This window comes from Eremothecium gossypii, chromosome III, assembly GCF_000091025.4.
Source record: "Eremothecium gossypii ATCC 10895 chromosome III, complete sequence".
Taxonomy (NCBI): domain Eukaryota; kingdom Fungi; phylum Ascomycota; class Saccharomycetes; order Saccharomycetales; family Saccharomycetaceae; genus Eremothecium; species Eremothecium gossypii.
Window position 1 is genome coordinate 229,453 of NC_005784.3, and position 27,210 is coordinate 256,662.

Consider the following 27,210-nt stretch of genomic DNA (forward strand, 5'->3'; position numbering starts at 1 on the left):
GTGTTTTGGTGAGTGGCCCGTCTGGCGGAGCGACTACGCTATCCCGAGATATATAAAGGCTTTCCGGGCGACGAATAGCCGCGGGGTGGACTGGCGCCTTGTTTCTTTTCCACAAAATTTTTGCCGGGAACGGGCTGCACCCGCCATCTTAGAGATTCTCATCTGCAACTCCTAGAGGTATACATGGATATATACGCTACGCTGCTTGCTCGTCGGACCTGGGAGGTGTGCATGATACGGATGTTTTCTTTGCCATTTCTTCTCACTGGGATAGCTTGCTAGATTCACCGTGGGCAGAGCGGAGCCACGCGCGCCTAGGCGACCTCTGCCTGCGCCGGCACGATGGACACCTGCGCCGGCGCCGCCGCGGCCGGTGACTTGGCCTTCTTCCACACGCTCTCCGGCGTGGACTCGAGCTCCGGCGTGGACTCGTGCTCGTGCTCGTGCTCGTGCTCGTGCTCGTGCTCGTGGTCGTATGACTCGGGCTTGATGGCCGCGACGTCGACAGTGATCTCGCGGTCCTTGAGCACCTTGCCCTGGAACTGCTCCATCTTGTGCACAATCGCGTCGCCCTCCATGCCCTCGAAGGCCACGAACACGATGCCGCGGTTCATGGACTTGGAGTAGAAGAAGCGGTTCGATACGGTGTCGCGCATGCGCCGCATGGGCAGCACGATCAGCTCCGGCTTCGTGCCGAAGAACTCCGCGATCTCCTCCTTCGTGGTGTAGTACGGGATGTTGTTCACGTACAGCGTGTCCGACGAGCGCTCCAGCTGGTCCAGCGGCACCTTCTCGCGCTGCGGCGGCGCGGGCACCGCCTGCCCGCGCACGAACCTCTTGCCGCGCCGGCTGCCGCGCGTCGCCACCCGGCTGCCGCGCTGCGCCTGCTTGTGTAGGTCGCGCTGCTCTTTGGTCAGCGCCTGCCGCACGTAGATGCTGCGCTCGCGCACCACCGTCTTGTCGTACTTCTCCTTCACCTCCTCGAAGTCTATCTTCGCCGGGAACTTGACGAACGCGTACCGCTGCTTGTAGAACTTGCCCGTTTTGTTCGACGGGATCTCCACCTCCACGTGCGCCCCGAACACCTGCTTGAGGTCCTCCTCCGAGCAGTCGCCCGCCAGGTTCCCGATGAAGATCGTCGTGTCGGGGTCCACGTCCGGCTTGACCGCCGCAGCGCCCGTCTGCTCTGCCGTCGCTGTCTTTGACGCCATGTCGCTGTTGTCTACGTTCAACTGTGAGGCCAAGGGGTGCAGTCCGCTGCTTTGCCAGAACTCACTGCCCGCCACAAAACACGCCAGCCCGACCGCCCGCGTAGAAAGGCTTTATATTGTGCGCGCCCGGCCTGAGGGGGCTGCGATAATAACTGGACCGGCTCGCGCCCTGGCGCCCCGCAGACGCTGCGACTGCACCGCACGCGACCGCCATTGTTAACGCGCTGCGACAGCACCACTTCGGGCAGCCGACAGAGAAGCGACGCGTCGCGAATGTGACAAACTGCGCGCGTGCCTGCGCCGCGCGGCTGGAGCACGCGCCGCGCGCAGCCGTCTGCGGCGGCTAGTACATGTCGCTGTGCACGGCGGCAGCCTCGCGGCACGTAACGGGCATGGATTAGGGGGCCGGGCCAGCGGGCACGGCTGGGTACTATACAGTAGATAGGCGCGCGGACGCGCCGGCGGCAATGTCTGTAACGCGCGCGCTCGGCAGGTCAACGGGCCAGGCAGGGGTCCGAGCGCGTCCGTCAACGCGGCAGGCAGGCTGCCGCTCTCTGACGCGGGGGGGATCTGCGTGGGCCTCGCTGGGCGGGCGGCGGGCTTCAACAACATGTGGGCCGGGGTAGAGAGCAAAGTCGGTTAGAGGATATAAACGTAGGTAGGGGCGCGCTCAGGCGGCCTCCGAGGCCTTGGATCTCTTGGCTAGCTTGGCCTGGGCCTTGGGGCCCATGACACCGCCACCCCAGTGCTTTCTGGATTCGTCGTACTTCTCGATGAAGTTGGCGTTGACGGCGGAGACGAGCTTGGCAAGGGCAGCCTCGTCCTCGGCGCGGACCTCGGTGAGGGCGGCGACGGCGGAGGTCTTCTGGTTGACCAGGGTGCCTAGGCGGGCCTTGCCCTTGACGATGGCGTATGGGACGCCCATCTTCTTGCACAGCGCAGGCAGGAAGATGACAAGCTCGATGGGGTCGACGTCGTTGGCGATGAGCACGAGCTTGGCCTTCTTGTTCTCGACGAGGGAGACGACGTGGTTCAAGCCGAACTTGACGGCGTATGGCTTAGGCGAGGCCTCCATTCTGGTCTTGCCCTCGGCGATGGCGGCGGCCTCGGTGGCCAGACGGTCCTTCTTCTCGGCGGCGGTCTCTGGTCTGTACTTGTTGAACAGCTTGAAGGTCTCGGCGGCGGTGTTTCTGTCCAGGGTGTGCTGGAACTGCGCGATGGTTGGTGGGACCTTGAGTCTCATGGACAGGATCTTCTTTTGTCTCTGCAGTCTGACATACTCGGGCCACTTGACGTATCTGGACAGGTTGCGCTTGGGCTGGATGGCCTGGCCGATGCCGAAGTTTCTTGGCGACGACACGGTCAATGGGTTCTTGGCCTTGGCGGCCTTGCCGGACTTGGCAGCTAGCGGAGCTGGGTTAACCTTCTTGGATGGAGCCATCTTGTCTTGCGTGCTGAGATGCGGTGGATGCCGAAAGCGGCGGGCGGAATGAATTTTATAACTCGGCCGCGCGCGTGGGTGCGTCGCGCGCGGCGGGGGTCTGGGTGCTCTACGAGAATGTATGGGTGGCGGGTGCGCAGCACCCATACATTGCAGACAGTCCCCGCTGCTCGGGCAGCTGCCGTTGCACGGACTGCCGTTGCGCGGTGACGCAAGCGATGATGCGATTGACCCCGCGTCTGGGCCTGGTCGAGAATACAAACTTCATTAACACATACTTAGATCTTGAATATCGTCTCGAATACACTACCTATATTTTACAGATCACAAGTCATTAATTGCCCTCTGCGTCGTGTAACCAACCCTTGGTTCTTTCGATGGCCGCTTCCCAGCGCTTCCAGTTCTTTCTCCGGACGGTGTCAACGGACTGGCTGGCGAATATCTTCAACTTCGAGGAGACGTTGTCCGGAGTGCGCAGGGCCTCCTCTTTTTCCAACCCGCCATAGAAGATCCATTTTTTGGCGTCGTTGAGGTCCTTCCACACACGCTCGTTGGGGTCCTTGTACGCCATGCACGCAGCGATTGCGGCGCCCAATGCGGTGCTCTCTGCGGTGGGCGAGCGTCTGACCTTGACACAGGGACCCAAGATGTCGGCCTGGATCTGCATGACCTCGTCTGACTTGGACATGCCGCCGTCGACGGCCAAGACCGACAAGGGCGAGTGCTCGTACGTGCCTGTGTCGACGATCTCCTCCAAGAAGTCGTGGTCCTTGGCGCCCTCGCCGAAGGCGTCGGAGCTCATGGCCTTCAAGATCGCTCTGGCTTGGAAGCACACGCCCTCGATTGCGGCACGCGCGATGTGCGAGGCCGTGGTGAACTGCGACATGCCCAATATGGTGCCACGGGCAGCTGCGTCCCAGTAGGGAGCGAATAGGCCGCTGAAGGCCGGAACGAAAACAACGCCGCCGCAGTCCGGAACTCTGCTGGCCAATGGCCCGACGTCCTCCGCCCTTGGAAATAGTCTCAAGTTGTCTCTTAGCCACTGCACCACAGAGCCGGCGACGGCGACGGAACCTTCCAAGACGAAATGTGGCTTACTGGCTTCGGAGCCCTCCAACTCCGGGAACCAAAAACCGAACGTGGTCAAGGCACCGTGCTGGGAAAGCAATTTCTTTGTGCCGGTGTTGTACAACAAGAAGCAGCCGGTACCGTACGTACACTTGGCAGAGCCGGCCTTGAATGCCATCTGGCCCACTAGAGAGGAGCTCTGGTCACCCAAGCAGCCCTGGATTGGAATGCCGGACTGGCTGAAGGACGTCAACACGTCCCAGGCAGCCTCTGTCAACTTCTTCTTTGTCACGGCGGGGACACAGAAGTCACCATAGTACTGGGCAGACGGGACAATCTTTGGCATGTTGAGCTTGCTCCTGTCAATCCCCCAGTACTCCAGGAGTTCGTCGTCGTAGTCAAGAGTGTCCAGGTTCATGAACCCGGTTCTGGATGCATTGGTGACGTCGGAGACAAACGCATGGTTGCCTGTGAGATGGTAAATCAACCAGGTGTCGACGGTGCCGAACATCAAGTCGCCGCTTTCGTAAGCTTCCAGAACTTCAGGGACGTTGTCCAAGAACCAACGCAACTTGGAGCACGAGAAGTACGTGGAGTATGGCGGAAGACCCGTCTTCGCACGCAACCGCTCCTGCTCCTCAGGGGGGGTCTCGCTTTTTTTTGTGTTCACGATATCCATGGTACGTGTGTCGTTCCACACAATACCATAGTCCACTACCGGCAAGCCGGTCTTCTTAGACCACACGATCGTGGTCTCCCGCATGTTGGTGACACCAATGCACTTGATCACGTATGGAGGCAGATTGTTTTCCACACGCTCGTCGTTCACCTTGTTGATCGAGATCAAGGTCGCGGCAAAGCACTGGACGACGTTGGCCAAGATGTTCATCGGCTTGCACTCCACCCAGCCGGGGTGGGGGAAGCGCAAGGTGGCGTCCTGGTGCTCCAGCTCCTCGATCTCCACGTACTCGTTCGCCTCGATGGCAATACCCTCGGCAGAGAAAATAATGCCCTTACCAGACCCCGCAGACCCCGGCGACGACGCCTCCTTGTCCTTGGCTGCCGTCGTGGAGTACTCGATCTGGTACTTGGACACCTCCTGTCCCTGCTTGTTGAATAATATCGCACGGGTCGACGTGGTCCCCACGTCGATGGCCGCAATCAGCGGAATTTCCCCTTTTGGCACCACGTTCAGCGTCATATTTCGCTCCCCCTCTCCTCAAAGTCTTTCTGCCCTCAAGTTGGCACCCTTCTTATATACCCGTTTGCGCATGAAACTTCCGTTCCCCCTGCTCATCCCCACATACTTTTGCTTTGCGTCCCTCCATTTTTCCCGCCAGGCTGCTCTCTAAGTTTGTCGCCATATGGGGCTAAAAACCCCTTCCCCACATCCGCGCAGTGCGCTGTTCGCTAGTGGCGCCGTCGCTCCGCGAAGCAATCTGTCAGTATCTGTGCCACACAGTCGTACCCGCCAATAATAACAAATCGTTGCCGTTCTGGCGCACACCGCAGCTTCAATTAACGAAAACCGTTGTTAGGGTTTCAGACTCACCCACACACCGTCATGCACCTCATTTTCCGACATCGCTCGAGGTCTATTGTTTTCTGGAGAAAAAATCGGCCGCGCAAGCGGCTACCCCGGATTGTGTGGAAAAAAGGAAACATAGAGGCGCATCTCGCAGATTACAGGAAAGGTACATTGCAGATGAGTGGCCGGGATAGCGGCAACAATACGGAGTCCACATAGGGCTGTACTTCAAGCGCAGGCGGGTTCTGCATGGGACCATGCCTGCCACTCGGTCTTCCTGTCACCACCGAGCGCTGTATTCTAGCCAAAACAGTCACGGGCTTGCAGCGGGGTATTTTTAATGCTGCCGGAGACAACACCTGCATATGGTTGAGTGCCGATCTATCTGCGATGCATGGATGCGGCTGTGTTGTGTCAGCAGACGCCTCCAGCGCTCGGGAAAAACGGATGACTGCTGGCTCCACTTTTTTGTGGGAGAGAGGCGGTCACCGAGAGGGTTGGCTCGGGCAGGCTGCGGGCGTTATGCGTCGGGGTGCGAGACGCGGCAGCGGCGGATAGACGGACAGCTGTGCAGTTTCTCGACGGACATACGGCCGTGGACGATTATATATTGGAAAGCAGCCAGTCCAGACTTTGAGAACAAAGTGGAGAAGGTCGGGCCAACTAGCTATAAAACACAGTGAGTGTCAAGCCGACGAAGCAGGCAGTAAAGAGTATCGATGAGTGGCAAGCACAAGACAGAGCAGGGCTTCGCTCAGGACCTTGAGCAGCAAGGCCCCCCCCACCACGGCCACCGCTCGGAATACGTGACTGGCGAGTTCGTCGAGAGTGGTGCGCCATTCGTGATGCAGGAGGTAGTTGCGAATTCGGGTGCGGTGGTCTCCAACCTACGCCAGCAGGAGTTGGCGAACGCGCGGGCCAAGCCGCACGGCGAACACGTCAACGAGCGGGACTACGACGACCTGATGTCGGCCTCGATGGTGGTCAAGCCTAAGCCACTGCACCAGAACCCGCAGACCCCCACGGTCCTTCCGTCGAACTACCAACCGATCAACGCCTGGTCCCAGTTCAAGGCGACGTATCTGCGTGAATTCTTTGCGGAGTTCTTGGGAACCATGGTTTTGGTGTTTTTCGGCGACTCGGTAGTGGTCCAGACCCGTATGTCTTCCACTGCCCGTGTCACAGCATTCCTCGGGCAGCTTGAATCGAACGGGTTAAGTGGCAGCCCAGTTGAGTACATGCGCCACTTGGTGACACCTGACGTTGCTGGAAGCTCGATATCTGTCAATCTCTGCTGGGCGTCCGGTGTCGTTATGGGTTATTACGCAGCTGGTGGCCCAGCTATTACCGGTGCTCACATGAACCCCGCAGTGACGCTAGCCAACTACTGTTTCAGAGGCCTTCCAGCCGTGAAGGTTCTTATCTACTGGGCAGCTCAGATGCTAGGTGGTTACATGGGTGGCTTGACCGTTTTCTGGTATTACGCAAGAGTGATTAAAACAACCTTCCCCGACTGGAAAACCAACGAAAGTGTAATCGGCTGCTTCTCTACGGTCCCATTGCCCTACTTGGACAGCAACAGGCAGTTCATCAGTGAGTTTGTCATCGGTGCTCTCTTGATCGGCCTAATATTTGCTCTGACGGACCCTTACACATGTCTGACCACGGACTTTTTCCCGATTATGTTGTTCCTCTTGATCTTCTCTCTATTAGCCTGTGGCTCTTACCAGACTGGTGCTATTTTGAACCCTGCCCGTGATATCGGTCCTCGCTTGGCCATGTGGACTGTCGGCTTCAGCAGAAAGGCACTATGGGAGGACCATCACCACTACTTTTGGGTGGCCCTCGTCGGCCCATGCGTCGGTGGCTTAGTGGGCGCCTTGATCTACGACTTGCTAATATTCCAGGGCCACGAATCCCCTGTGAACCAGCCTGCCGCTCACGTACTCAAGAGACTCAAGACCAGATTCACCTCATTCGGCAGGAAGACCGCTTCCACAGGCGAGTACACCTTCTCGGACAAGGAACTGACTGATGTGAGCAGCAACAATGCCTCGGGCAAGAACATCAATTTCAGATCGGTAACTCGCGGTGAGTCTACGAACGGCGTTCCGACCATCTACAGCCAATCGAACGATCCTAAAAAGTAAAAACAGTAATGGCTGAGATGGTAACTTAATGCGTTTCCATGTTATAATTTGCTACAGTATGCGTAGTTGTATATATGTAATTTACTAGAGCGCTATGAGCTTTGTGAGTGTTTCTACTTTGTCCTGCTACCTTAATACCTGCGGCGCTTGCAGTGTGGAGATTAGCCTACCATATTCCAGTATAGCAACACGATGCATATCGTCATGGTCAGTGCCAGTATCATAGCGTTTTTGCGACGTCGGATCGTGATCTGGCTGAGCACGTGGTTGATGCCCGGGATACGCTGCAGGGTCTGGTACACGCGGTCGTTGGCCCGCTGCAGCGAGAACCGCTGTTCCGCAAACCGGTCGCGTGTCTCGAACGCCTGCGAGATCAGCCGGTCCAGCACGTTATGCGACTCCTCGATCCGCCGCGTCTCTGCTGCGGCGTACTGCTCCTCCTGTGGTTGCTCCTCCAGCTCGCTCTGCTCCAGCGTGCGCTTGACACTGAACAGCAGATTCAGTCTGCTCCGCTCCTGCTGGATGGACGACCGGATGGACTGGAACGTCTGCCAGTGTTGCTGTAGCACTTCGCGGTGCCGCTGCAATTGCGATAGCTTGGATGACCCGATGCTCGTGGTATCGTCGCAGATCCGCTGCAGCTCCTCTATAACCCCTTGCCGCTCCTTCAGTACGCTCTCGAGCTTCTCCGCCAGCCCGCGCTCTTTGCTGTCTGCTTCACTGCTTGTCGACTGCGCATATGAGGAGTACCTCGACAGCAATGAGTCGCATTGCGACTCTAACGAGATAGCTTTGCCTCGCACTGTCACAAATGATGCCATAGTGTACCGTGAAGTGCTGCTTCTTGCCTCCAGACTCACGAACGCCCGTTGATTCAACGCGACGCTATGTAGTAAGTAGCATTTCCCCCTACGCTTTTTTTTGGTCTGTGCAGGGGGCCACCAGCGCAGCTGCTAACGTGAAACCCAGATTCTCATCGAGCAGCTGCCCGTAAAGAGAGAACCAGCGTAGCATGTAGTTATCTGTCTCGGGCCCGACATTTGCATCTGTATCACATGAGTTAACGACATACCATGTTTCGTAAGCGGAGCCCGACGTTGCCGGGACCTGGTCCAGCGCTATAGAGAAGCGGCCAGGCTGCCACAACGGCAGCTGGTACGGGTCTACGAAGTGCAGCTTCCAGACCTCGTACTCGGAGACCGCGGGGTCGGGCTCCCAATAACGCAGCAGCAGCTGCGGGACCGCATACAGGGGGTGGAGGTCGACACGGACGTCGAAGCGGGCGCTGTTGCGGGCGGTGGCGACGGAGAGTTGCAGGCGACGGGCGCGTGGGTCCCACAGCGCGTGCTCGCAGCGGCGCCAGCGGCGCAGCAGGGGCAGGAGCCGCAGCACCTGGTCGGAGAAGTCTTCCGCGGAAAGCATGGCGGTGGAAGAAGAATAAATAGAATAAATAGAATAAATATACTTAATAAATAATGTGTGATTGCGGACTATGAATATCGGTGGCTACGATGCAACTTGCTTTTGTCGGGATGCGTCTGCGCGGAACTCAGGCAAAAGCTAGGGCCTTCTTGATCTCGGCGATGGCCTTGCCCGGGTTCAAACCCTTTGGACACGTCCGGGTACAGTTCATGATAGTGTGGCAGCGGTAGACGGACATGGCGTTCTGCAACTGCTCGCGTCTGCCCGCGCCCGCGCCATCACGGGAGTCCACCATCCAGCGGTACGCTTGCATCAAGACGGCTGGGCCGAGGTACTGCTCGTTGTTCCACCAGTACGATGGGCACGCCGTCGAGCAGCATGCACATAGAATACACTCGTACAGGCCGTCTAGCTTCTTGCGGTCGGCAATGCTCTGCAGATGTTCGCGCCCGTCGGCGGGCTTGGAAGCCTTCTGCAGGTATGGCTGGATCGACTTGTACTGTTTGTAGAAGTTGGTGAGGTCCGGCACGAGATCCTTCACCACGTACATGTGAGGCAGTGGGTAGATCTTCACGTCTTTGTTCTCGGCCTGGTCGATCTTGCACAAGCAGGCCAGCGTGTTGCGGCCGCCGATATTCATCGCGCACGACCCGCAGATGCCCTCACGGCAAGACCGCCGGAACGTCAGCGTGGGATCCTGCTCGTTCTTGATCTTGATCAGCGCGTCTAGCACCATCGGCCCACACTTGTTCAGGTCCACCTTGTACTCCTGCATCCGCGGCTTCTCGGCTGGAGTGTCCGGGTTCCAGCGGTAGATCTTGAAGCTCTTGTACCTCGTCGCCGATACTTCCGCCGCTTGTGTGGCGAGCCCTCTGATGAGACCGATACGACCAATGCCTGCTCTAAAAACCATGCTTATCTTTGACAACGTACCCGCTCTCCTAGGCTACCTTCCTCCCTGCGGAATAGCACTTTATGCTCACTTTTGCGCCTAGTAACACCACCACCAGCCTACCTGCAGCTTAATGCCTTATATATCTGGAAAACTCGTCACTCACTTCTGAAGAACTCCACGAAAATCGCCTTCGGCGCCGAAAAGAGGCCATGACCGCTCGGAAGCAGCCGGGAAATCACGTGATATACACGTGAGCTTGCTTGCATGTCACGTGGTGTGTTTGTGGCCGTAAGTTAGCGCAAGTTCGGTTTGGTTAGTTGAAAACACACTGCCTGCAACTTTGTGGTGTACAAAGAAAACAGGGGAGCCGGAGCAAATCGGAGCTACTGAAGTGTCACGTGATAAAGCGTTGCATCGTGATCGCCGCCGAGCCCCCGGGACGGAAGTGCAGGACGCATTCGGAAGCAGTGAAAGGGCTTGCAGCGCGTTAATGAGTGACGCTAGCCAGCTGCTGACTGCCCAAAAGTACTCCCCTGGATTGGAGTTTCTCTATGGGACTGTTTGGGAGGTTTCATTCAGAATCGAAGCCAACCCCAACACGCAGTCACGTGATCGAGAGCGTAGACAGGCGCCAGTGATGGGCGCTAACGCAGCGGAGCCCATAGCAGGCAGGTATAGACAATACACCTTCGGGATACACATATGTACGTAAAAATTAGAGCTCACTGTCGTAGCGCTGGTTGAACTCGGTTACTGCGACCGCTACTGTCTTGTAGAGGTAACGGCGCTCCTCGGCGTCAGTGCAAGCAAAGAAAAGCTGGTGATCCATGGGTTTGCGCAGTACAACATGGAGGCCGTTGCGGGAAAGGCGCACGCCGCCAACATCTGTGAAGTCTGCCTGTTCAAGCACCTCCCGTGTCGAGAGAGATATCCGCAGTATGCGCGAGAGAGATACGAGCGCGACGTTTCCTTCAGTGCGTAGAACAACGTGGCCGACATATTGGTCGGACTGGAATTGCCCACCATTAGCTGTCTTTAGCCAGAACTGGCCCTGTGCCTCATGTGCATTGTACGGCTTTATAACCTTGTCCAGGCCAACATGGCGAGGAAGACGCACGCGATCTATGTGTCCACCGTCCATCATCGTAGTTGTATTCCGTATTCCTTCGGAAACATTACTAGCAAGATCTAGGACTCCAATAGCAGTCTTTGTAGGCAGGCCAATGATGCCCTTACCTAGGCCCTTCAGGAAGCCAGTGGTTCCCTCTTTGCTAGCGCCCTTGTATGGATCGAGGGCAACGCCTGAGATACCACTACCAATAGTATTCATAAATGAGGATGCACTGGCAGCAAATCCCACAGCGCCCCGTTGACGCTGCTGGAGCCTGCGGCGGTCTTGGAAATCCGAGTCCCTCGTTGCAACAGAAAGACCCTTGGCCATGGAGCCAGTGAGCCGTGAGAAACTGTCAGAAAGACCAAAAACAGACTTCTTCATGAAGCTGAGACCACCCTTTGCTAAGCTAATGCCTAGTTCTTGTGGTCTATCATTCATGATGTAGCCCTGGTACGGTTCATAGAATAGATCTTTGACACCAGAACTAATGGTATTGAACAGACCAACTGGGTTACCAAGGAAATCTGCGGAGCCGAGGATTTTATGCAATTGGTAGAAGAACTGCTGGCCATAGTGCGCCTGTATCACTTCCAGTAAGGTGGGCATTGATACTCTCACATTCTCCATCATCAAAGAGCTGAGTTTAATAGGTGCATTATTCACATTACCGAGCGCCATTGTCAAGACATTTAGGAAAAACATAATAGTACTTGTTCCACGAGCTTTTTTATCTTCTGAGTTTGCATTGATCCTTTCAGTGCGAACGAATGATAAATGCAGCAAAGTAGGTTGAATGTGAAGCATCTCAAAGTAAACATCCAAATCACTTTGAGTCTTCCGTGGTTCAGATAGTTCACATACTTCCTGGCAGAGTTGGTCCGGTATTGTTCGCTGCCATGACGCACCAGGTATCTTAAAGAAGTCAAGTACTGCAAATAGGAAGTCTTCGTCTAATTGGAGTGTCATTTCTTGTAACAATACCGTAGCAAATTTGAAGTTAAGAGAGCTATGGGTGCTATCTTTGACTTTTGAAATGGATCCGGAAAGAGCAGGATGCACATTCATTTCCTTCGTAGTATTCGGAATCCTTGTAGGGTACAGTACGTTTTGGTAAATACCGCCAAAGAGCTGGTTATCAACCTGGATCCATTTCAGTTTCCAAGTCAAAGTTTGGTATATTTCAGAGTTATTGTAACGCAATTCTAGTCCCTTCATACTAATGTATAATAGTTCCTGCAGCCTTTCAGTATTAACTAAGGAGATACCGACACCTTGGAATGCAACAGATACCCGCATCTTGATCTCATTATCATTTTCATTGATCTCAAACCCTTCGTTGTTTGTACTGCCTGAAAGTGAACTGGAAGTTGACTGATGATTGCGGAGTTTATACAAGCTCAATTCCTCATTATAATTTGTGATCACCAATGCCTGCACCCCATTGTCCATTACAATGTTAAAATCAACAATTAATGGCGGATCAGTCTTATTTGCTCCAGGTAACCTCATAGGTTTCAGGTTACCGAGCTCATTCAGGTCAATTTCCCTCCTCCTGTTTTTCCCATGTATAACAAGCTTCTTTTGTCTAGCGCTAGGGTAATCCCATGCGTATGGCATCACACTTCTCGGTGGAACGCGGTAATACAATGGAGCGTATCCGCGGCTATCAAATTCACGATGATAGTCCACATCGTCATCGTCATCATCAACAATCCTAGGATCACGTTGCCAAAATATAAACTCATAATCGCTGAAATTCCTTACGGAAAATGGCCACTTATCATTGGCATCATCAACTTCAATAAACAGCGTAGCGTTATCAAGATAGATGTCAACTTTTAATAATATTTGGCCACTAACTTGCCGCATCACTTTGACATATGTAGTACCGACATCTTTAATCATAAAAGGTTGTGACCATTCGGAGTCATTTCCCAAGAACTTCATTCTCAATTGCTTGTTGACCACGTTTCTTAACTTGTATAACGGCATCGAGGAACCGGGCGAAAGCGTGCAGGTTCCATCCACAAATTCAGTTTCCGTAATTACAATATCCGAGTCAAGTTTATTACGGATAATATAACGGGGTTGAATTTCAACAACCTTTGACAAAGCATACTTACCATTACCTTCTGTCACATAAATCCCAATATTACATTCCTTATCTTTGTTAGGAACATCCATTGTCACATCAACAGCCTGACCAATAGCCTCAAAAGAAGTGGGAATACTAGCAGTTGTATCTTTAAATCTGATCCGTGCCCTGTTCTTATTCCTGTCATCTCTATCAAAGGAAAATATTTTTGGTTTGCTGACTCTTTTGCCGTCTTGTATAAAGGCAGGAGCCTGCATAATACCACATTGCCTATCCCCTTCGATGTATAAGTCACGCTCTGTTTTGTTCAAAATAACATAAGGTGCATATACGCTTATCAACTTTGCTCGCATACCCTCCACTTGGTGGTAGTGTAACTTCAAGTTTACTTTTTGACCCGAATAATGTTTTAGCTGCACCTTAGTTTCAGGTTTCATCTCCGAATTTCTAGGAGAATTGATAATTACTTCGTTAGACCACTTAAACCCTTCATCGATTGGTTGTACAGCAAATAACAAAAAGTCCTCAAGAGATATATCATGTATTGGCACCTTTTCACCCTTCTTTAGCCTCTTCAGATTCTTTGCCCTTGTGTTTCGACTAAATAAGATAAAAGTCATATCGAATGGAAGCAAGTTTTCTATAATTAGTGGTGAGGAGATAACCACTGACATATGCGGATACGCTTTCAAAAGCGGCTCATTTGGATCATATTTAGCTTCAGCTTCTAGGTGAAAAGTCGAATCAGATTCCTCATCTTCACAGAATAAGGCTTGCGGTCCTCTTCTTAGCAGATATTCCCAATATATAACGGAGTTTGACCATTTATACTGCCTGTCGTTTAGCGGTCTCACAAGCACACGAGAATGGTAAACCGAATCAATCGGTATAGAACGCTTCTGCCCTGGTTCAATCACACATACTTGCTCGTCGTTAAATCCTATCTTAATTTGTAGCGGTGTATACGTGGAATTCTCAAAAACTAAAGATGACCTTAGTGTTATCAACTTGACATTATCGTCGCACAATTTTAAGTCGGTCACCAACCTATTATGGATATTATTGGATGGGGGGTAAAGCTTATGCAACGTCTCTCCTTCTTCAGTAGCGTCAACTTCGATAATGGTCTTGTATTTCGGATCACAAAGTTCCACTTGAAGAATATTTTTACTATTATCCGTATCCAAACTTTCTCTGACAGCTCTCCAGTCTTCAAACTCCCACGGTATGACCTCCCCATTTTTCAACAACGTCAACTGCCGAGCACCTTCCGCGCAGTTATCATCACGTATCCAAACGTTGATATCCATTCCTGTATCATTTAAGATCCTATAAGGTTTTTCTGCACCGCGCGCAACCCTGTTTGTGTCATCTGGATAGAACAAAGAATCTGATATGTTAGAGAATAGTGCAATCGTTCTGCTAGTTAGAGTAACTTCGGCAATTTTATTCGAAACAATCTCGAATAGGAAAGAAGCATCATTATCACCACCCTTAGTGGCATGGAATGTAACCGGGAATGCCTCAATTAAAGGCTCCCAACTAGATCTTGAGTAGTTAAAGACATTGGTATAAGCTTCAACAGTTGCAACTGCATCAATGTTTGATGACCAATCTTTAGCATCAATATTAAACGGTTTAACGTTAAAATCCAGAATTGGAAGTTCGTGTACATCACCAATCAAAACTAGCCGCATACCTGAAAAATTGATATCCATATTTTCAGCTTTTAACACAACTTCTGGGGTAGGAAGGAAAGTACCAGTTTCTCTCGACAAAGCACTGACAGAGGAAACAATACTTGGCGCATAGCGCTTGATTTTCTCCTTGAAGTCCTTGGAGAATCTTCCATATCTTGTTGCAAGGGTAGCCTGCTCGTCGCGATCTTCTTCACTTATCAACCCATTATCTTTTGCAAGAGCCATAGCCCTGTTGAAGATAGATATCGCCAATCGGATATCCCTCAAAGAAAGACGCATTACTAAGTTGCCGATAGATCCCTGGATCTCGGTTAACATCCTATTCTTCGTAGAATTCCTATTGTCAATAATTAACGCCGAGGAACAATCATCCAATAATCTGATCTTGTCATCGTTTGAGGTATCCATCCTGCATAAAAACATCCCGACGTTATTGATAGAGAGTGACAATATGTTTTGATCTGAAAGCAGTAGTTGGCCAACGGCAAAAACGACAGCTTCTGAGTCAACTTTAGATGGATCAGCTAACAAAATAACCTGCGAATTTATAACATTAATGGAATACTGGACCTTCATCAGACTATCACGATCCGGAACTGATGCAACAGCTGTACTGCCATCGACGGATATTTTCCGATCCGAGTTTTCAAAAACTACCGATGGAGCTTTAACGCTGAACGCATTATCAAAGAGAGATTTTAGGGCAAATAGATAATCCATTGCCAAGATGACTTTAGGACTATCCACTGTGATCGCAATATCAATGAGTTCGGTAGAGTCCATGAAGGTCCTGTTAAGGAAGCCCATGAACTGGTAATTATCACCTTCAATTTTTGGAATCAACATAGTATGTTTGTTATCCTTCGAAGTTCTAATGTCTTCAACTGTGAAGGCGGCAATATGAACTTCAGACTTTAAGTTTCCTACATGTGACATATGCATTTTTATCCCAAAATCATGCAATTTAATTTCCGTGATTCCATGCTCTGATACATCTTGCACATCTGCCGTCTGATTAAAAAGTGTCAGGGATACGCTAGGCGCATCGAAAGCAACATCTATAAAGATGCCGTTAGGATCTGGTCGCGCAGCTTCCTTGTATACTTTAAAGACATCATTGGATGCCTTGTACTGGGCATTAGGGCCTATAACTGAGCTTGCATTAATGGCTGCAAACTCCATATCATCCGTTTCCTTTATTTCATCAATTGTAAAAGATTCTGCCAGCCGTGTGGAAAGTAAGTACATGAACTTTAGTTGTAATTCAGTGATTTTGGTAGAAAAGGGCTCAAAATATCCCCTGACCTTGAAGACAGGATCAGTACTGCCAGCTTTGGGGTCATTATCGATATCAAAATGGATGTCCAAATCATCCATCATATAAAGCTTTTGCGTTACACTGTTTTCGAGATTAAACAAGGATGTGAACTTTCCACGCCTTATTCCAGCTTTCAGCTTGTTAACTAACCCGTTGCTGCCTTTAACAAAGACGTTCTCAATGAATAATTGCCCTAAGAAGAATGTGACATCATCGTAGGTCCCGGTTTTTGGATCAACAGACTTTGGGAACCTGATCACAGGAGCGTTAACAAAAACATTCAGCTTCATGTTATTCACTGCATCCAGGCTACCTGCTTGGTCATAAGCTGCTAGTCTGGCGCGATCGAACAAGCCCTTCATCTTCTGGAATTTAGCCAGGTAGTTAATAATTTTATGGAGAGAGTGCTCAACGATGTTTATAGTCATCGATCCCGTCCTGTAGTCAAGCTTGGATGTATACTCATGTGGATTATTGGTTGGATCAAATGTTTCATATACCAACTCTACAAGCTCGTCGCCATTGACTGTAATTAACTGCCTAAAGATTGAGTCAGTTGGGAGCCCTTCGCTAATTTTGTCAATAAGTTGTAGGCCACCTATCTTTGCAGTGGCCTTCATAGACTCCGGTAATAATAAGACAAACAGTTCAGCCGCAGAAAGCTCTAGCGTCGCTAATAGAATAGAATCGTCGTTCAAAAGAACGGTTATACCATCCATTGAGAGCTTCATGTTAATTTTTCCCGGAGCATCAATGGTATCTGCTTCATTGTGTCTCAAAACATCTTCTGGCAATTCAGCTGTCGGATCTGTAAACGTATTAAGTGCGTAGTTTATCATAGTCAGCACTGAAGTTGGTGTCAACACGAACTTGAGCGCAGCCATAGTTATGTTCACATCCCTATCAAACACTTCTATCAAAGTTCCCTCGTAGCTAACAATTCTTTGCGTTTTATGATAGCTCATCTGGAATATGTCCTTGGTGGCCTTATCAGGTATATTATAGGAAGTGGCAAGTTTCCTAAACTCTGGCACATTAGATCCCTCGATGTGATCCTCTAGATCAAGAGAATTTAGATGCAAATCAAGATGCATTTCTTTCGCCATGCTCTTGAACTCCATTAATAGATCCTTACCATAAAACTGAACTAATTTTTGAGATTTCATGGTAGTGCCATCGACACATTTCTGAAGAGAAAGTTGTGCAGAGTCCACCTTTAAATCTAACTCAAACACAGGTTGGTTTAGTTCAGCTATGGTCATCTGGGCCAAGCGCGACTCGGTCTGCTTAAGGACTGACACTTCTTTATCCCTGCCAGTGAATCGATGCTGTCTGAACTCATCAAGAAAAACATATTGGTCATGGGTTGCTTCCGGTTCACCCTCATCTGCTACCTCCAAATTTGGAATACATTTGTCGAGCAGTTGCATTAATATTTTGTATTGGTAGTCGTTTAAGTATAGGTGTATCTTGGGTAGTTTACCAGATGTTTTAACCCTAGGTAGGTTCAATGCCTTCGGAAAAATGGATACATCAACAATAAATTCTAGAGCCATTCGATCAAGAATACAAAAATGGTTGTCTTTCCTTTTGACACTTAGACTGGATATCGTTGACTTCACATCAGGTCCAATCAAAAACTGAGTATCCCTCAAGTAGAGATGGAAACGATCAAACATCAGCCGTTTCAGTTGATTCGACGATTTTTTGTTATATTCTTCAACGCTCATATTTGTTATTTCCCTTATTCTTTCCTTCGGAACTAAATCGCTAACGATATGCATTTCTCCGGCATCTAAAACAGCACAAGGCGAAGACCATTCTTGCGGATCCAACGGAATTATGAATGTCGTTGAAGAAGCGTCAAAGACTAGGTTCAAAGTTTTGTGTTCCTCCAGGAGTGCTTGCAGGCCCAGCCTTGTTTGAGTAGTCCAACCCTCAACAGTAGCTTCTGCGGCACTCATAATAGCTGTGATCGTATCCCAATGTTTCTTTGGAGGATTAAAAAACTTCAATAATTCATTCAAGTAAGCTGTATGGTAGAATACAAGCATAGAGCCGAGCTTGATATTCACATAGGTGTCGGCGGATTCATCTAGAGGATTATTTTCAAACACAAGTTGGAAGAATGGTTCTGAAGGTGAAGCTGCCCTAGAAGAGCGGTCTGTGTAGTGGTCGCTCACGCTCAATATGTGCTTATAAAGGGTATCCGGCGAGCCATCTTCCACTCTCATCTCATGTAAATCAAATTTTGCAAGAAATGAATCAGACCTTTGTAGGAACTCCGCGGAACATTGTTCGAAAACAACTTCGCACAATTTGTATTTCTTTGACCGATGCTTGATCACTAGTGAGCCCTTCTTTAGCAGATTAGTAATCCGCATTTTTACCCTATCACGGGGTAAATCAATGGCATCTAAGATTTCTTTATTCTCATCAAACTCTATGGCTTCGTAGAGCTCTTTCTTTTGCTCCTCCGTGATTGATAACACTGGCTCATTATTCTGGTTGTTCGATGATCCCCACCAAGAGGAAAACCAGCTACCGGGTGTCGACTCCTTAAGAACTGGCTCAGGTGACTCAGACTCCTCCTTTATCTTGTCCTTCGCGCACTCACGTCTAGCAAGCGCCCTGAAAAACTTGATGTCGTCGTAAGATAGCTCTCTATGGAGGTTCGAAAGGGCCTCCTCGTCCTTGGCATCCGGTAAAGGAAGTTCTGGCCCTCCAAATTTGAGCTTTCTTTTCCACAACTCCACGTATGCGTTCCGCTTTTGTCGGCGTTCCTTGATGTAGGCCCAACTGCATTTATAGTTTCTGTCGTGTATCTCCGACAGGACACACTCTGCAATATACCTGAAAAACTCCCGCGGTTTTTCCGACGGAGTAAATGACGGGCGGTGCCTCTTATACTTCACTGTCTTTTGGTACCAATGAAACATAGACATCGTATGGAGCAACTCTTGATACTGACAGTCGTCAAGTTCCACTCCAAACTCGTTGAAGAATAGCTGGGCCACAATGTGCGCCTGCTCCTCGGTAGAGCCCTGCTTATTCAGCGTGAGCTTCCCGGTTCCTGAGACAGGTCTTAAGATGAATTGATGCTCGGGCACATTGTCGCCGCTCGCAATGCAGCTTTTCATGTTAGCAATGACAACATCCTGGTCCTCGTCTAGAATGGATCGGTTGTCGGTATTCCAGTACACGCAGATAGAATCCAGGTTCATCAGCTTGTGCGTAATCGCCTGCGTGATAGAAATAAAGCTTGGCTTCCAATTCGCGTCGGTGGACATGGCGCTCAGCTCACTGAGCGTCGCGCCGATGGTGTACGGTTTCTCGCTGAACACACAGCGAGTGTCCTCGTACCGCACGTGGATATTCAGAATCGTGATTTGAAGGTTGTCCACAATCTTCGTCAGCAGCGACTGCGTGAACGACACGTCCTTCGACGTCTCCCCCTGCGCTTCCATCCGCGACTGGTTGATCGCTTCCAGCCGCTCTAGCTTCTGCAGCTTCGCCCGCAGCTCGCGCTCGGCCTGGTCCTCCGGCGGCACGTCCCAGATGTCTCCCGGCCTGCAAACCACGTACACATCCTCTATAATGATCTTCACAGGCTCGTTTTTCAGGTTTGACCACGGAACAGACAACGTCAGGTCTCCCAGAAACCCAAATTCCACGTCAATCGGCAAATTCAGCGCGTCTAACGACTCCTTGCGCAACTTCAAGTTCCTCAGCTTGACGTCCCCGCTCCATATTCCCACATTTAGTTGCTTTGGGTCGAAGTTTTCGACGTAAGAGCCCAGAAACCGATTCAATAAACCCGCTGCCAACGACTCTAGCATTCCTTATTCATGCGCGTTCAGCTCTAGCTATGTAATACTTCTATGTCTTTGACCTGTCTTCAACCACCGACTGATATACCCTGTTTTGAAGTCGGCACTGCACCCTTGTAACTGTATCCCTTAACCGTTGTTCTATCTGGTAAACCGAATTTGCCATCCCTTACCATTTATCAAATATCATAGTAGACGAAAGTGATAGGCTATGAATTATCGAGATCTCTGTAATCATGAGCTCAGGGTGGCGCGTACGTAGGGACTTCTAGCGAGAGAGCTCGAGGTAGTGCAAGCTATCATACGATTGAGCGGTCAATTATGGTTTACTATGCGCAACTAAGTGAGCAGCAGGAGCTTGATCTGGTGGACAAGGTGGAGCTCCGGTTCGCGTTGGCCGAGGAGGACTCTTTTGAGCGGAATTTGGACACATTCCTGGCGCCGCTCGTGCTCAAGCTGGGGTCGCCGCACGGGGCAGTGCGGCAGGCGGTGCTGAAGACGCTAGGGTATGTCACGGGGCGGCTGGGGACGTTCAAGACTATGAAGCTGCCGGTGGAGAAGCTGCTGACGCAGGCGGAACAGCCGAAGCTGAACCCGGACGCCGACTCGACATCGGTGCGGCTGTACAGCCTGATGTTTGTTTCGAAGGGCGTGGAGCGCCTGGATACCGAGGAGCGGTGGCAGCTGGTTCCGCGGGTGTTGCGGGGCTATGGCACGACGCCGGCTGCGGCGCGGCCCCGGGTATTTGTCCTGTTGTGGAAGTTGCTCTCGGACTGGCAGGCGCCTGAACCAGGGACACGGGCGGCAGATGAAGCCCGGGCCGCGGTACAGGTGGACGCCTCCGTGCGCGAGTTGTGGATGGAGCGCTTCACGCAGCTCTTCTTACTGCTGCCGGTGCGCCCGACGAATGGCAAGATACCACGCGGCTACAGTTGCCCTGGACTCGCAGCCGAGGACGTCGCGTTCTTCACCTACAATGCAGGTGTATCCTTCGATGCTGACCAGTTGCACCGTGTGCGGGAAGCAATATATCGGTTTGTTGTGGACCTTTTTGCTCCAGAGGATGACAGGATGTTGGCGCAATTTTTGGTGGTTGCCTCCGTTGATGCTACGGCCCTCTCGGAGCGTGCAGCAACCAATTTACGTCGCATAAGGGTGCCATACGAGGACCGGTCATTTGTGGCCTACCTGGTGGGTCTTTTCATGGGCAGCAAAACAGGCGGAGCTCCACCTGCGAACCACAAGCTGCAGGAAGCGATTTTATCCGTGCTTAACAACAGCATATTAGCAACTACACTGGCAACAGAAGTGCCCGTTCTGTGCTCCATTGGTTTGAACTCGGACTTTCACAAATTACGGTCGCTGACACTAACTTTTATTCAACATATCGCGAAATACAACCATAGTTCACTAATTCAGGCGGATGCACATTCATCGGGGGCATATTCAACTAACATAGCGGCGCTGATTCGCAACAATCTGCATAATGAAGGCTGGCCTAAACTCCTTTTGAACAGGTCAACCCCAAACTTCAACCTAAGCATCCAACAGCGAAGGTCGCAGTATGAGACGTTGGGCGAGATCTTGAAGAAGGATTTTTCCCTTGTAAAAGACCTCTCTTATATCGAATTTCTCATAGACTCTTTGAAAGGTGATCTTCCAGATTTCAGGCCTAGTATCCAGAGTGCTTTAAGTTCCATGGCAGTTCACCTGCCCCAGCTTCCGTCTGCGTCGAAAGAGAAACTAAAAAAGATTTTACTTCAAGTTATGATGGAGCATCCGGATCAATGCGATTCACCATCTGATCAGGAAGCGAGTATGGCGTGTAAATATATCGCGATCAAGTATTGCAATGCGGCATTCACATTCAATGACGCAGACGCTAGGTTGATAAACATTTTGGGCACAGCAAGATGTAATCGCTTTGACGTTATAGAGGAAGCACACAAAGGTCTTCACCCATATTGGTTTCGAGTATCGCAGAGCTACGCTAAAGGACTGGGGGAGAGGCGCACCAACGCGCCAGCTAGTGATTTAAAGGAAATCGTATTTCTTCCCTTCGAACAATTGCTCGACACTGTTTTAAAAGCTATCAAAGGTGATAACCTGCAGGCTATTGAAGAATGTTTGAATACAGCTGTGCGGTTTTCAATTCAGACCATAGTCTCCAATGCAACACAAGGAGCTAATACAGTAATCGTTCAAGACGCAGACTGGTCTTTAAGAATAGAAAAGGCAATCGATATGGATAAAATAGTGCTTAAACGGGTCGGGGAAGCGATTAAAGGAGTTACCTCCTCCAATTATACCAATTTCTTAGTCTTATTATCCAACGAGTTAATTAAGAGAAATTCTAATGGTCAGAAAGTGTCGCTGTATAAATATGATGATTCCATTTTTGGTAAGGCTCTACTCTTTTTCCTGAGGAACTCGTCTCCAGACGTTATCCGACAGCTGAACCCAATAGCCGGTTCCCTCTTTTCACTGCTTGATAACCATCGTGTTACTAATGAAAATGATTTGGAACTTACCGCAAATCTGTATGCGATACTTGGTGCATATGACTATTCTAACCTGTTTCAAGAAAAGATCGCAGACCTTACTGCTTCTGCCTCAAAGCAAGATATGCAACTTTTGTTGGCCTGTAGCTACTTGCTACCTAGACTGGTATTAGTTGACCCGCAATCAGCCAGTGTTCTTGTCATGGCAACTAGTCGGCTTTTAGGTTTACTTCTAGAGCAGTTACAACTGCCCTCATACCGAAAACTGACCTACCGTTGTCTTTCTCAGGTTTTAAAGTTTGGTCTTTTGAATATATTGCCAGAAGAAGAGCGTAGAACGCATCTAGATAGAGTCATTTCGAACTTGAAGTTAAAGCTAACGAATGATGAAGATGCAACCGCTTTATGGGGATACCTATCTCTTTATATCAGCAGTGAGCAAGACTTTCATACCATGTTTCGCGCTATCGAGGATACACATGTGTCAAAACATACCGAATTTCTCTTCACAGCAGGCGAGGCTCTCACGGTAATCGTCGGCGGATGGGCAAACGGATGGATTCAGCAACAATTAGATGTAGATATCTCCGTCAGAGAGCTGGAAACGGCATTCCCTCCCAGGTATCTATCCATCGGGCTTACTCGACTTCAGGAACTTTGTAATTCCTCGAAGCCAGCTCATCGTCGGGCTGGCTGTATGTGGCTTTTGTCTGTTGTACAGTATTTGGGTAGTTCAGAGGAAGTTTTAAGCCAATGCAGAGAGATTCATATGACCTTTATGAAACTTCTAGGTGATCGTGATGAACTGGTACAAGACTCTGCGTCGAGAGGCCTTAGTATCATATACGAGTTGGGTGGATCTGACTTGCAAGAAACTATGGTAAAAAGCCTAATAAGAAGCTTTACTGACTCGGCTGCAACTATGAACATGACGTCTGGAACTATGACAGAGGACACAGCTCTATTTGAACCAGGTTTGTTGGATACCGGCGATGGTACAATATCCACATACAAAGATATCTTAAACTTGGCAAATGAAGTTGGAGATCCAGCTTTAGTTTATAAGTTTATGGATCTCGCCAAGAGTTCTACTTTATGGTCTTCACGAAAGGGTATAGCATTTGGCTTGGGCGCTATTATCTCCAAAAATACGTTAAATGATATGTTGAGCAAAAATAGCCAGCTTTCTCAAAAGCTCGTGCCGAAATTGTTCCGTTATCGCTTCGACCCTAATGAGAACGTTTCAAGAATCATGCAGGGTATTTGGGATACATTGATACTGGAAACGGCTTCAACGATTAAAGATTTTTATCCAGATATAATGAATGAGTTATTAGCTAGTATGGGTAATAAAGAATGGAGAGTTCGTGAGGCAGGAGTCAATGCAATTGTAGATCTTATTCAATCTAGTTCATTTGAACAATATGGATCACAAATACAGGAGCTTTGGACTATGACATTTAGGGTCATGGATGATATAAAAGATTCAGTACGTGAAGCAGGTTTGAAACTTGCTAAGGTCTTGTCCAAATCGCTGGTCGCTACCATAACATCGGAAGTGAAACAGAACTTAGTTGACCCAGATCATATTCTTGAGATTTTACTACCATTTTTACTTGGGCCTAAAGGCTTCAATAGCAGTGCAGAGGCGGTGCAGAAATTTGCCTTGAAAACGATTTTAGAGTTGATTGAAAAAGCCGGACCAGTCATGAGGAAGCACGGGCCCAAGCTGGTGTACGAATTGGCCTTATCGCTTTCCTTCATGGAGCCTCAAGTGATTAACTATTTGTCCCTCAATGCAGACAAATACTCCATATCAGCGGAGGAGATTGACAGACAGCGAGCACAGGCTCTGGCCTCATCACCAATTATGACCGCCATTGAGAAAATCGTTGACATGTGTGACGATTCTTCTGTTGGGCCGCTTGTCAAAACTTCAAGTAAGGTTGTCAGAAAATCTGTTGGTTTACCGTCAAAGGTGGGTTCAGCTAGGATATTGTCATTGATAACTCAGAAATACTCATTAAGCATGAATTCTTATTCTGAAAAATTACTTGAGCTATGCTTTGGCTGCTTTCAAGATCGGAACCATGCGTCGGCTACAGCATTTACGCTGCCATTTGCACATCTCTTTAGAGTCACTAGTTTGGATGTGCGGGTGAAATATGCAACCAAGCTGTCGGAGCTCTATTTTGATACCATTTTAGCCCAACTCAAATCCGTGATTGGTGTGGCAATCGGCGCACTAATCAAGCATGCACCTACCCAGTTCGAACAATGTGCAAGCATTTTCATGCCTTTAATTTTTCTTGCAAAGCATGATCCAGACGAATCATTATCCACATTATATGCTAACAATTGGACAGAGGCTTCCAAGTCCAGTACAGGTACTATGAAGTTATATTTGGAAGAAATTTCTAATCTTGCTTCAGCAAGCATGAGATCTACTAGCTTTTCCGTTCGACTAATGTGTGCAAGGAGTATTTGCGATGTTGTCGGCAGCGTAGATTCAAGCATACCTAATAACCAGGTACAGAATTTATTTGATGTGCTGTTGGAGTCTAGCAAAGGCAGGTCCTGGGATGGAAAAAATGTTGTCATTGAAGCTCTGGTGACTCTAACTGAGAAGGCCGAATCTTTCTATGTTGGGGATAATTTCCTAAACAATTTGGTCAAGAAGACATTAGTGACAGAAATATCAAGAAATAATGTCTCTTACATCAGAAAAATTATTGGGCCATATTCTCTTTACCTATCACACTATTACAATAGTGAGCTGGCACACAAGCTGCAAGAGGCCGCTTCTACTGTTTTAGATTCTTTGGAAGACCCGGATAACCATGACTTGTCGGAGACTGAATCCAACTCTGGTTCAACTTGGCAAAACAGACAGGAAGTGAATATCAAGTCATCTAAGGCAAATATAGAAAGGGAAGAAAAACGCGCTACGGTTCTACGTCAGCTTGCCCGTGCTGTAACAACCGATACTCAGGACACCGACAACACTTTAGCGCCGTTTGTATTGGACACTTGCTTACGGACTTTGAACCCGACAAACTATATTGTACCCACATGGCGTACATCTATAGCAACATGCGAGGTTGCCTGTACCATGTTGGAAAATTTCCATGGGACGCTTTCAGATACTCTGATAAACCATTTCATATTATTCTGGAAGACAGTATATGCTTCCAGCAGTACGCCAGAAACCATAGAGAGCGTTAAGATCCAATTGATACGGTTCGGCGCTAAACTCCGCGACCAAGATCCGAGCTTCGCGAATCAGATAGAGTGTGAACTTCGTGAACTTGTTCTTAAGGACAAATCGCCTGTTCTCTTAGCCGCATTACAAGCTACAGGTATCCAACCATAGGCATTTCCTGCGGCCGTATGAGATATATTATCAAACCCTTTTTATTATAAATGTAGCTACATATTACTAAAAAAATCAAAAAAAAATAATTTCAGGAGCTACACCTTACCAGCTGGACGACCCTAATGCAGAGACAATATGTGCCCATAGAATTAATCAGCGCATCCAGTAAATAAGTAGAGTGCTACCTATATATAGTCATGAGAAATAGCCGCATTTTAACTGCTCAAGAAATTGGGACACAAACTTATGAGGGTTATAATGCACCACCTCTCAAACGCAACACTAAATGCAACGTGGACTCCTTCTGGATATTATAGTCGGACAACGTGCGGCCATCCTCTAGTTGCTTACCCGCAAAGATCAAGCGCTGCTGGTCGGGAGGAATGCCCTCCTTGTCCTGGATCTTGGATTTGACATTGTCAATGGTGTCAGAGGACTCGACCTCAAGCGTAATAGTTTTCCCTGTCAAAGTCTTCACAAAAATCTGCATACCTCCCCTCAAGCGCAACACCAAGTGCAACGTAGACTCCTTCTGGATATTATAGTCGGACAACGTGCGGCCATCCTCTAGTTGCTTACCCGCAAAGATCAAGCGCTGCTGGTCTGGGGGAATGCCCTCCTTGTCCTGGATCTTCGATTTGACGTTGTCAATGGTGTCAGAGGACTCGACCTCAAGCGTAATAGTTTTCCCTGTCAAAGTCTTCACAAAAATCTGCATACCTCCCCTCAAGCGCAACACCAAGTGCAACGTAGACTCCTTCTGGATATTATAGTCGGACAACGTGCGGCCATCCTCTAGTTGCTTACCTGCAAAAATCAAGCGCTGCTGGTCTGGGGGAATGCCCTCCTTGTCCTGGATCTTGGACTTGACGTTGTCGATGGTGTCAGAGGACTCGACTTCGAGTGTGATTGTCTTTCCCGTCAAGGTCTTGACGAAAATCTGCATACCACCTCTCAAACGCAACACCAAGTGTAAAGTAGACTCCTTCTGGATATTATAGTCGGACAACGTGCGGCCATCCTCTAGTTGCTTACCTGCAAAAATCAAACGCTGCTGGTCTGGGGGAATGCCCTCCTTGTCCTGGATCTTCGATTTGACATTGTCGATGGTGTCAGAGGACTCGACTTCGAGTGTGATTGTCTTTCCCGTCAAGGTCTTGACGAAAATCTGCATACCACCTCTCAAACGCAACACCAAGTGTAAAGTAGACTCCTTCTGGATATTATAGTCGGACAACGTGCGGCCATCCTCTAGTTGCTTACCTGCAAAAATCAAGCGCTGCTGGTCTGGGGGAATGCCCTCCTTGTCCTGGATCTTCGACTTGACATTGTCGATGGTGTCCGAAGATTCAACTTCTAAAGTAATGGTCTTACCAGTTAGCGTCTTAACGAAAATTTGCATCGTATCTGTTATTAAGTGTCAACTAAACGTTCGATGATTGCTGTGTCAGAGTTCACCTCTCCTAATAGCTCTGCCGGCTGGTAGTACCCGGAGAGAAACCTCAAGGTGGCGACTAAATTCACCTGCTTTATAGTCAGCCACAAGACAGCCCCTGATGCC

At 49.5% G+C, this 27,210-nt stretch overlaps 10 protein-coding genes across 10 annotated transcripts; 2 read left to right on the top strand and 8 right to left on the bottom strand.

Annotated features, from left to right (window-relative positions):
* Positions 1-314: 314 nt before the first annotated feature.
* AGOS_ACL071C (RNA-binding protein) lies at positions 315-1,211 on the bottom strand (the record flags this gene model as incomplete). The annotated part of the gene is made up of 1 exon (NM_208686.1): positions 315-1,211. The coding sequence occupies one exon, from the start codon at positions 1,209-1,211 to the stop codon at positions 315-317; it is 897 nt and encodes a 298-aa protein (NP_983333.1).
* A 670-nt stretch (positions 1,212-1,881) lies between these two features.
* On the bottom strand, positions 1,882-2,799 carry AGOS_ACL070C (60S ribosomal eL8 domain-containing protein; the record flags this gene model as incomplete). The annotated part of the gene is made up of 1 exon (NM_208687.2): positions 1,882-2,799. One exon carries the CDS (start codon positions 2,797-2,799, stop codon positions 1,882-1,884), a length of 918 nt encoding a protein of 305 aa, NP_983334.1.
* Positions 2,800-2,986: 187 nt separating this feature from the next.
* On the bottom strand, positions 2,987-4,921 carry GUT1 (glycerol kinase; the record flags this gene model as incomplete). Its single annotated transcript, NM_208688.2, has 1 exon — positions 2,987-4,921. The coding sequence occupies one exon, from the start codon at positions 4,919-4,921 to the stop codon at positions 2,987-2,989; it is 1,935 nt and encodes a 644-aa protein (NP_983335.2).
* Positions 4,922-5,967: 1,046 nt separating this feature from the next.
* FPS1 (Fps1p) lies at positions 5,968-7,398 on the top strand (the record flags this gene model as incomplete). The annotated part of the gene is made up of 1 exon (NM_208689.2): positions 5,968-7,398. The coding sequence occupies one exon, from the start codon at positions 5,968-5,970 to the stop codon at positions 7,396-7,398; it is 1,431 nt and encodes a 476-aa protein (NP_983336.2).
* A 161-nt stretch (positions 7,399-7,559) lies between these two features.
* GOS1 (Gos1p) lies at positions 7,560-8,219 on the bottom strand (the record flags this gene model as incomplete). The annotated part of the gene is made up of 1 exon (NM_208690.2): positions 7,560-8,219. The coding sequence occupies one exon, from the start codon at positions 8,217-8,219 to the stop codon at positions 7,560-7,562; it is 660 nt and encodes a 219-aa protein (NP_983337.2).
* Positions 8,220-8,307: 88 nt separating this feature from the next.
* On the bottom strand, positions 8,308-8,820 carry AGOS_ACL066C (ATG3/ATG10 family protein; the record flags this gene model as incomplete). Its single annotated transcript, NM_208691.2, has 1 exon — positions 8,308-8,820. The coding sequence occupies one exon, from the start codon at positions 8,818-8,820 to the stop codon at positions 8,308-8,310; it is 513 nt and encodes a 170-aa protein (NP_983338.2).
* Positions 8,821-8,947: 127 nt separating this feature from the next.
* Positions 8,948-9,733, bottom strand: SDH2 (succinate dehydrogenase iron-sulfur protein subunit SDH2; the record flags this gene model as incomplete). The annotated part of the gene is made up of 1 exon (NM_208692.1): positions 8,948-9,733. The coding sequence occupies one exon, from the start codon at positions 9,731-9,733 to the stop codon at positions 8,948-8,950; it is 786 nt and encodes a 261-aa protein (NP_983339.1).
* Positions 9,734-10,430: 697 nt separating this feature from the next.
* Positions 10,431-19,781, bottom strand: VPS13 (membrane morphogenesis protein VPS13; the record flags this gene model as incomplete). Its single annotated transcript, NM_208693.2, has 1 exon — positions 10,431-19,781. The coding sequence occupies one exon, from the start codon at positions 19,779-19,781 to the stop codon at positions 10,431-10,433; it is 9,351 nt and encodes a 3,116-aa protein (NP_983340.2).
* Positions 19,782-20,093: 312 nt separating this feature from the next.
* Positions 20,094-25,646, top strand: ECM29 (Ecm29p; the record flags this gene model as incomplete). The annotated part of the gene is made up of 1 exon (NM_208694.2): positions 20,094-25,646. One exon carries the CDS (start codon positions 20,094-20,096, stop codon positions 25,644-25,646), a length of 5,553 nt encoding a protein of 1,850 aa, NP_983341.2.
* A 256-nt stretch (positions 25,647-25,902) lies between these two features.
* Positions 25,903-27,051, bottom strand: UBI4 (ubiquitin; the record flags this gene model as incomplete). Its single annotated transcript, NM_208695.1, has 1 exon — positions 25,903-27,051. One exon carries the CDS (start codon positions 27,049-27,051, stop codon positions 25,903-25,905), a length of 1,149 nt encoding a protein of 382 aa, NP_983342.1.
* Between the last annotated feature and the right edge of the window lie 159 nt (positions 27,052-27,210).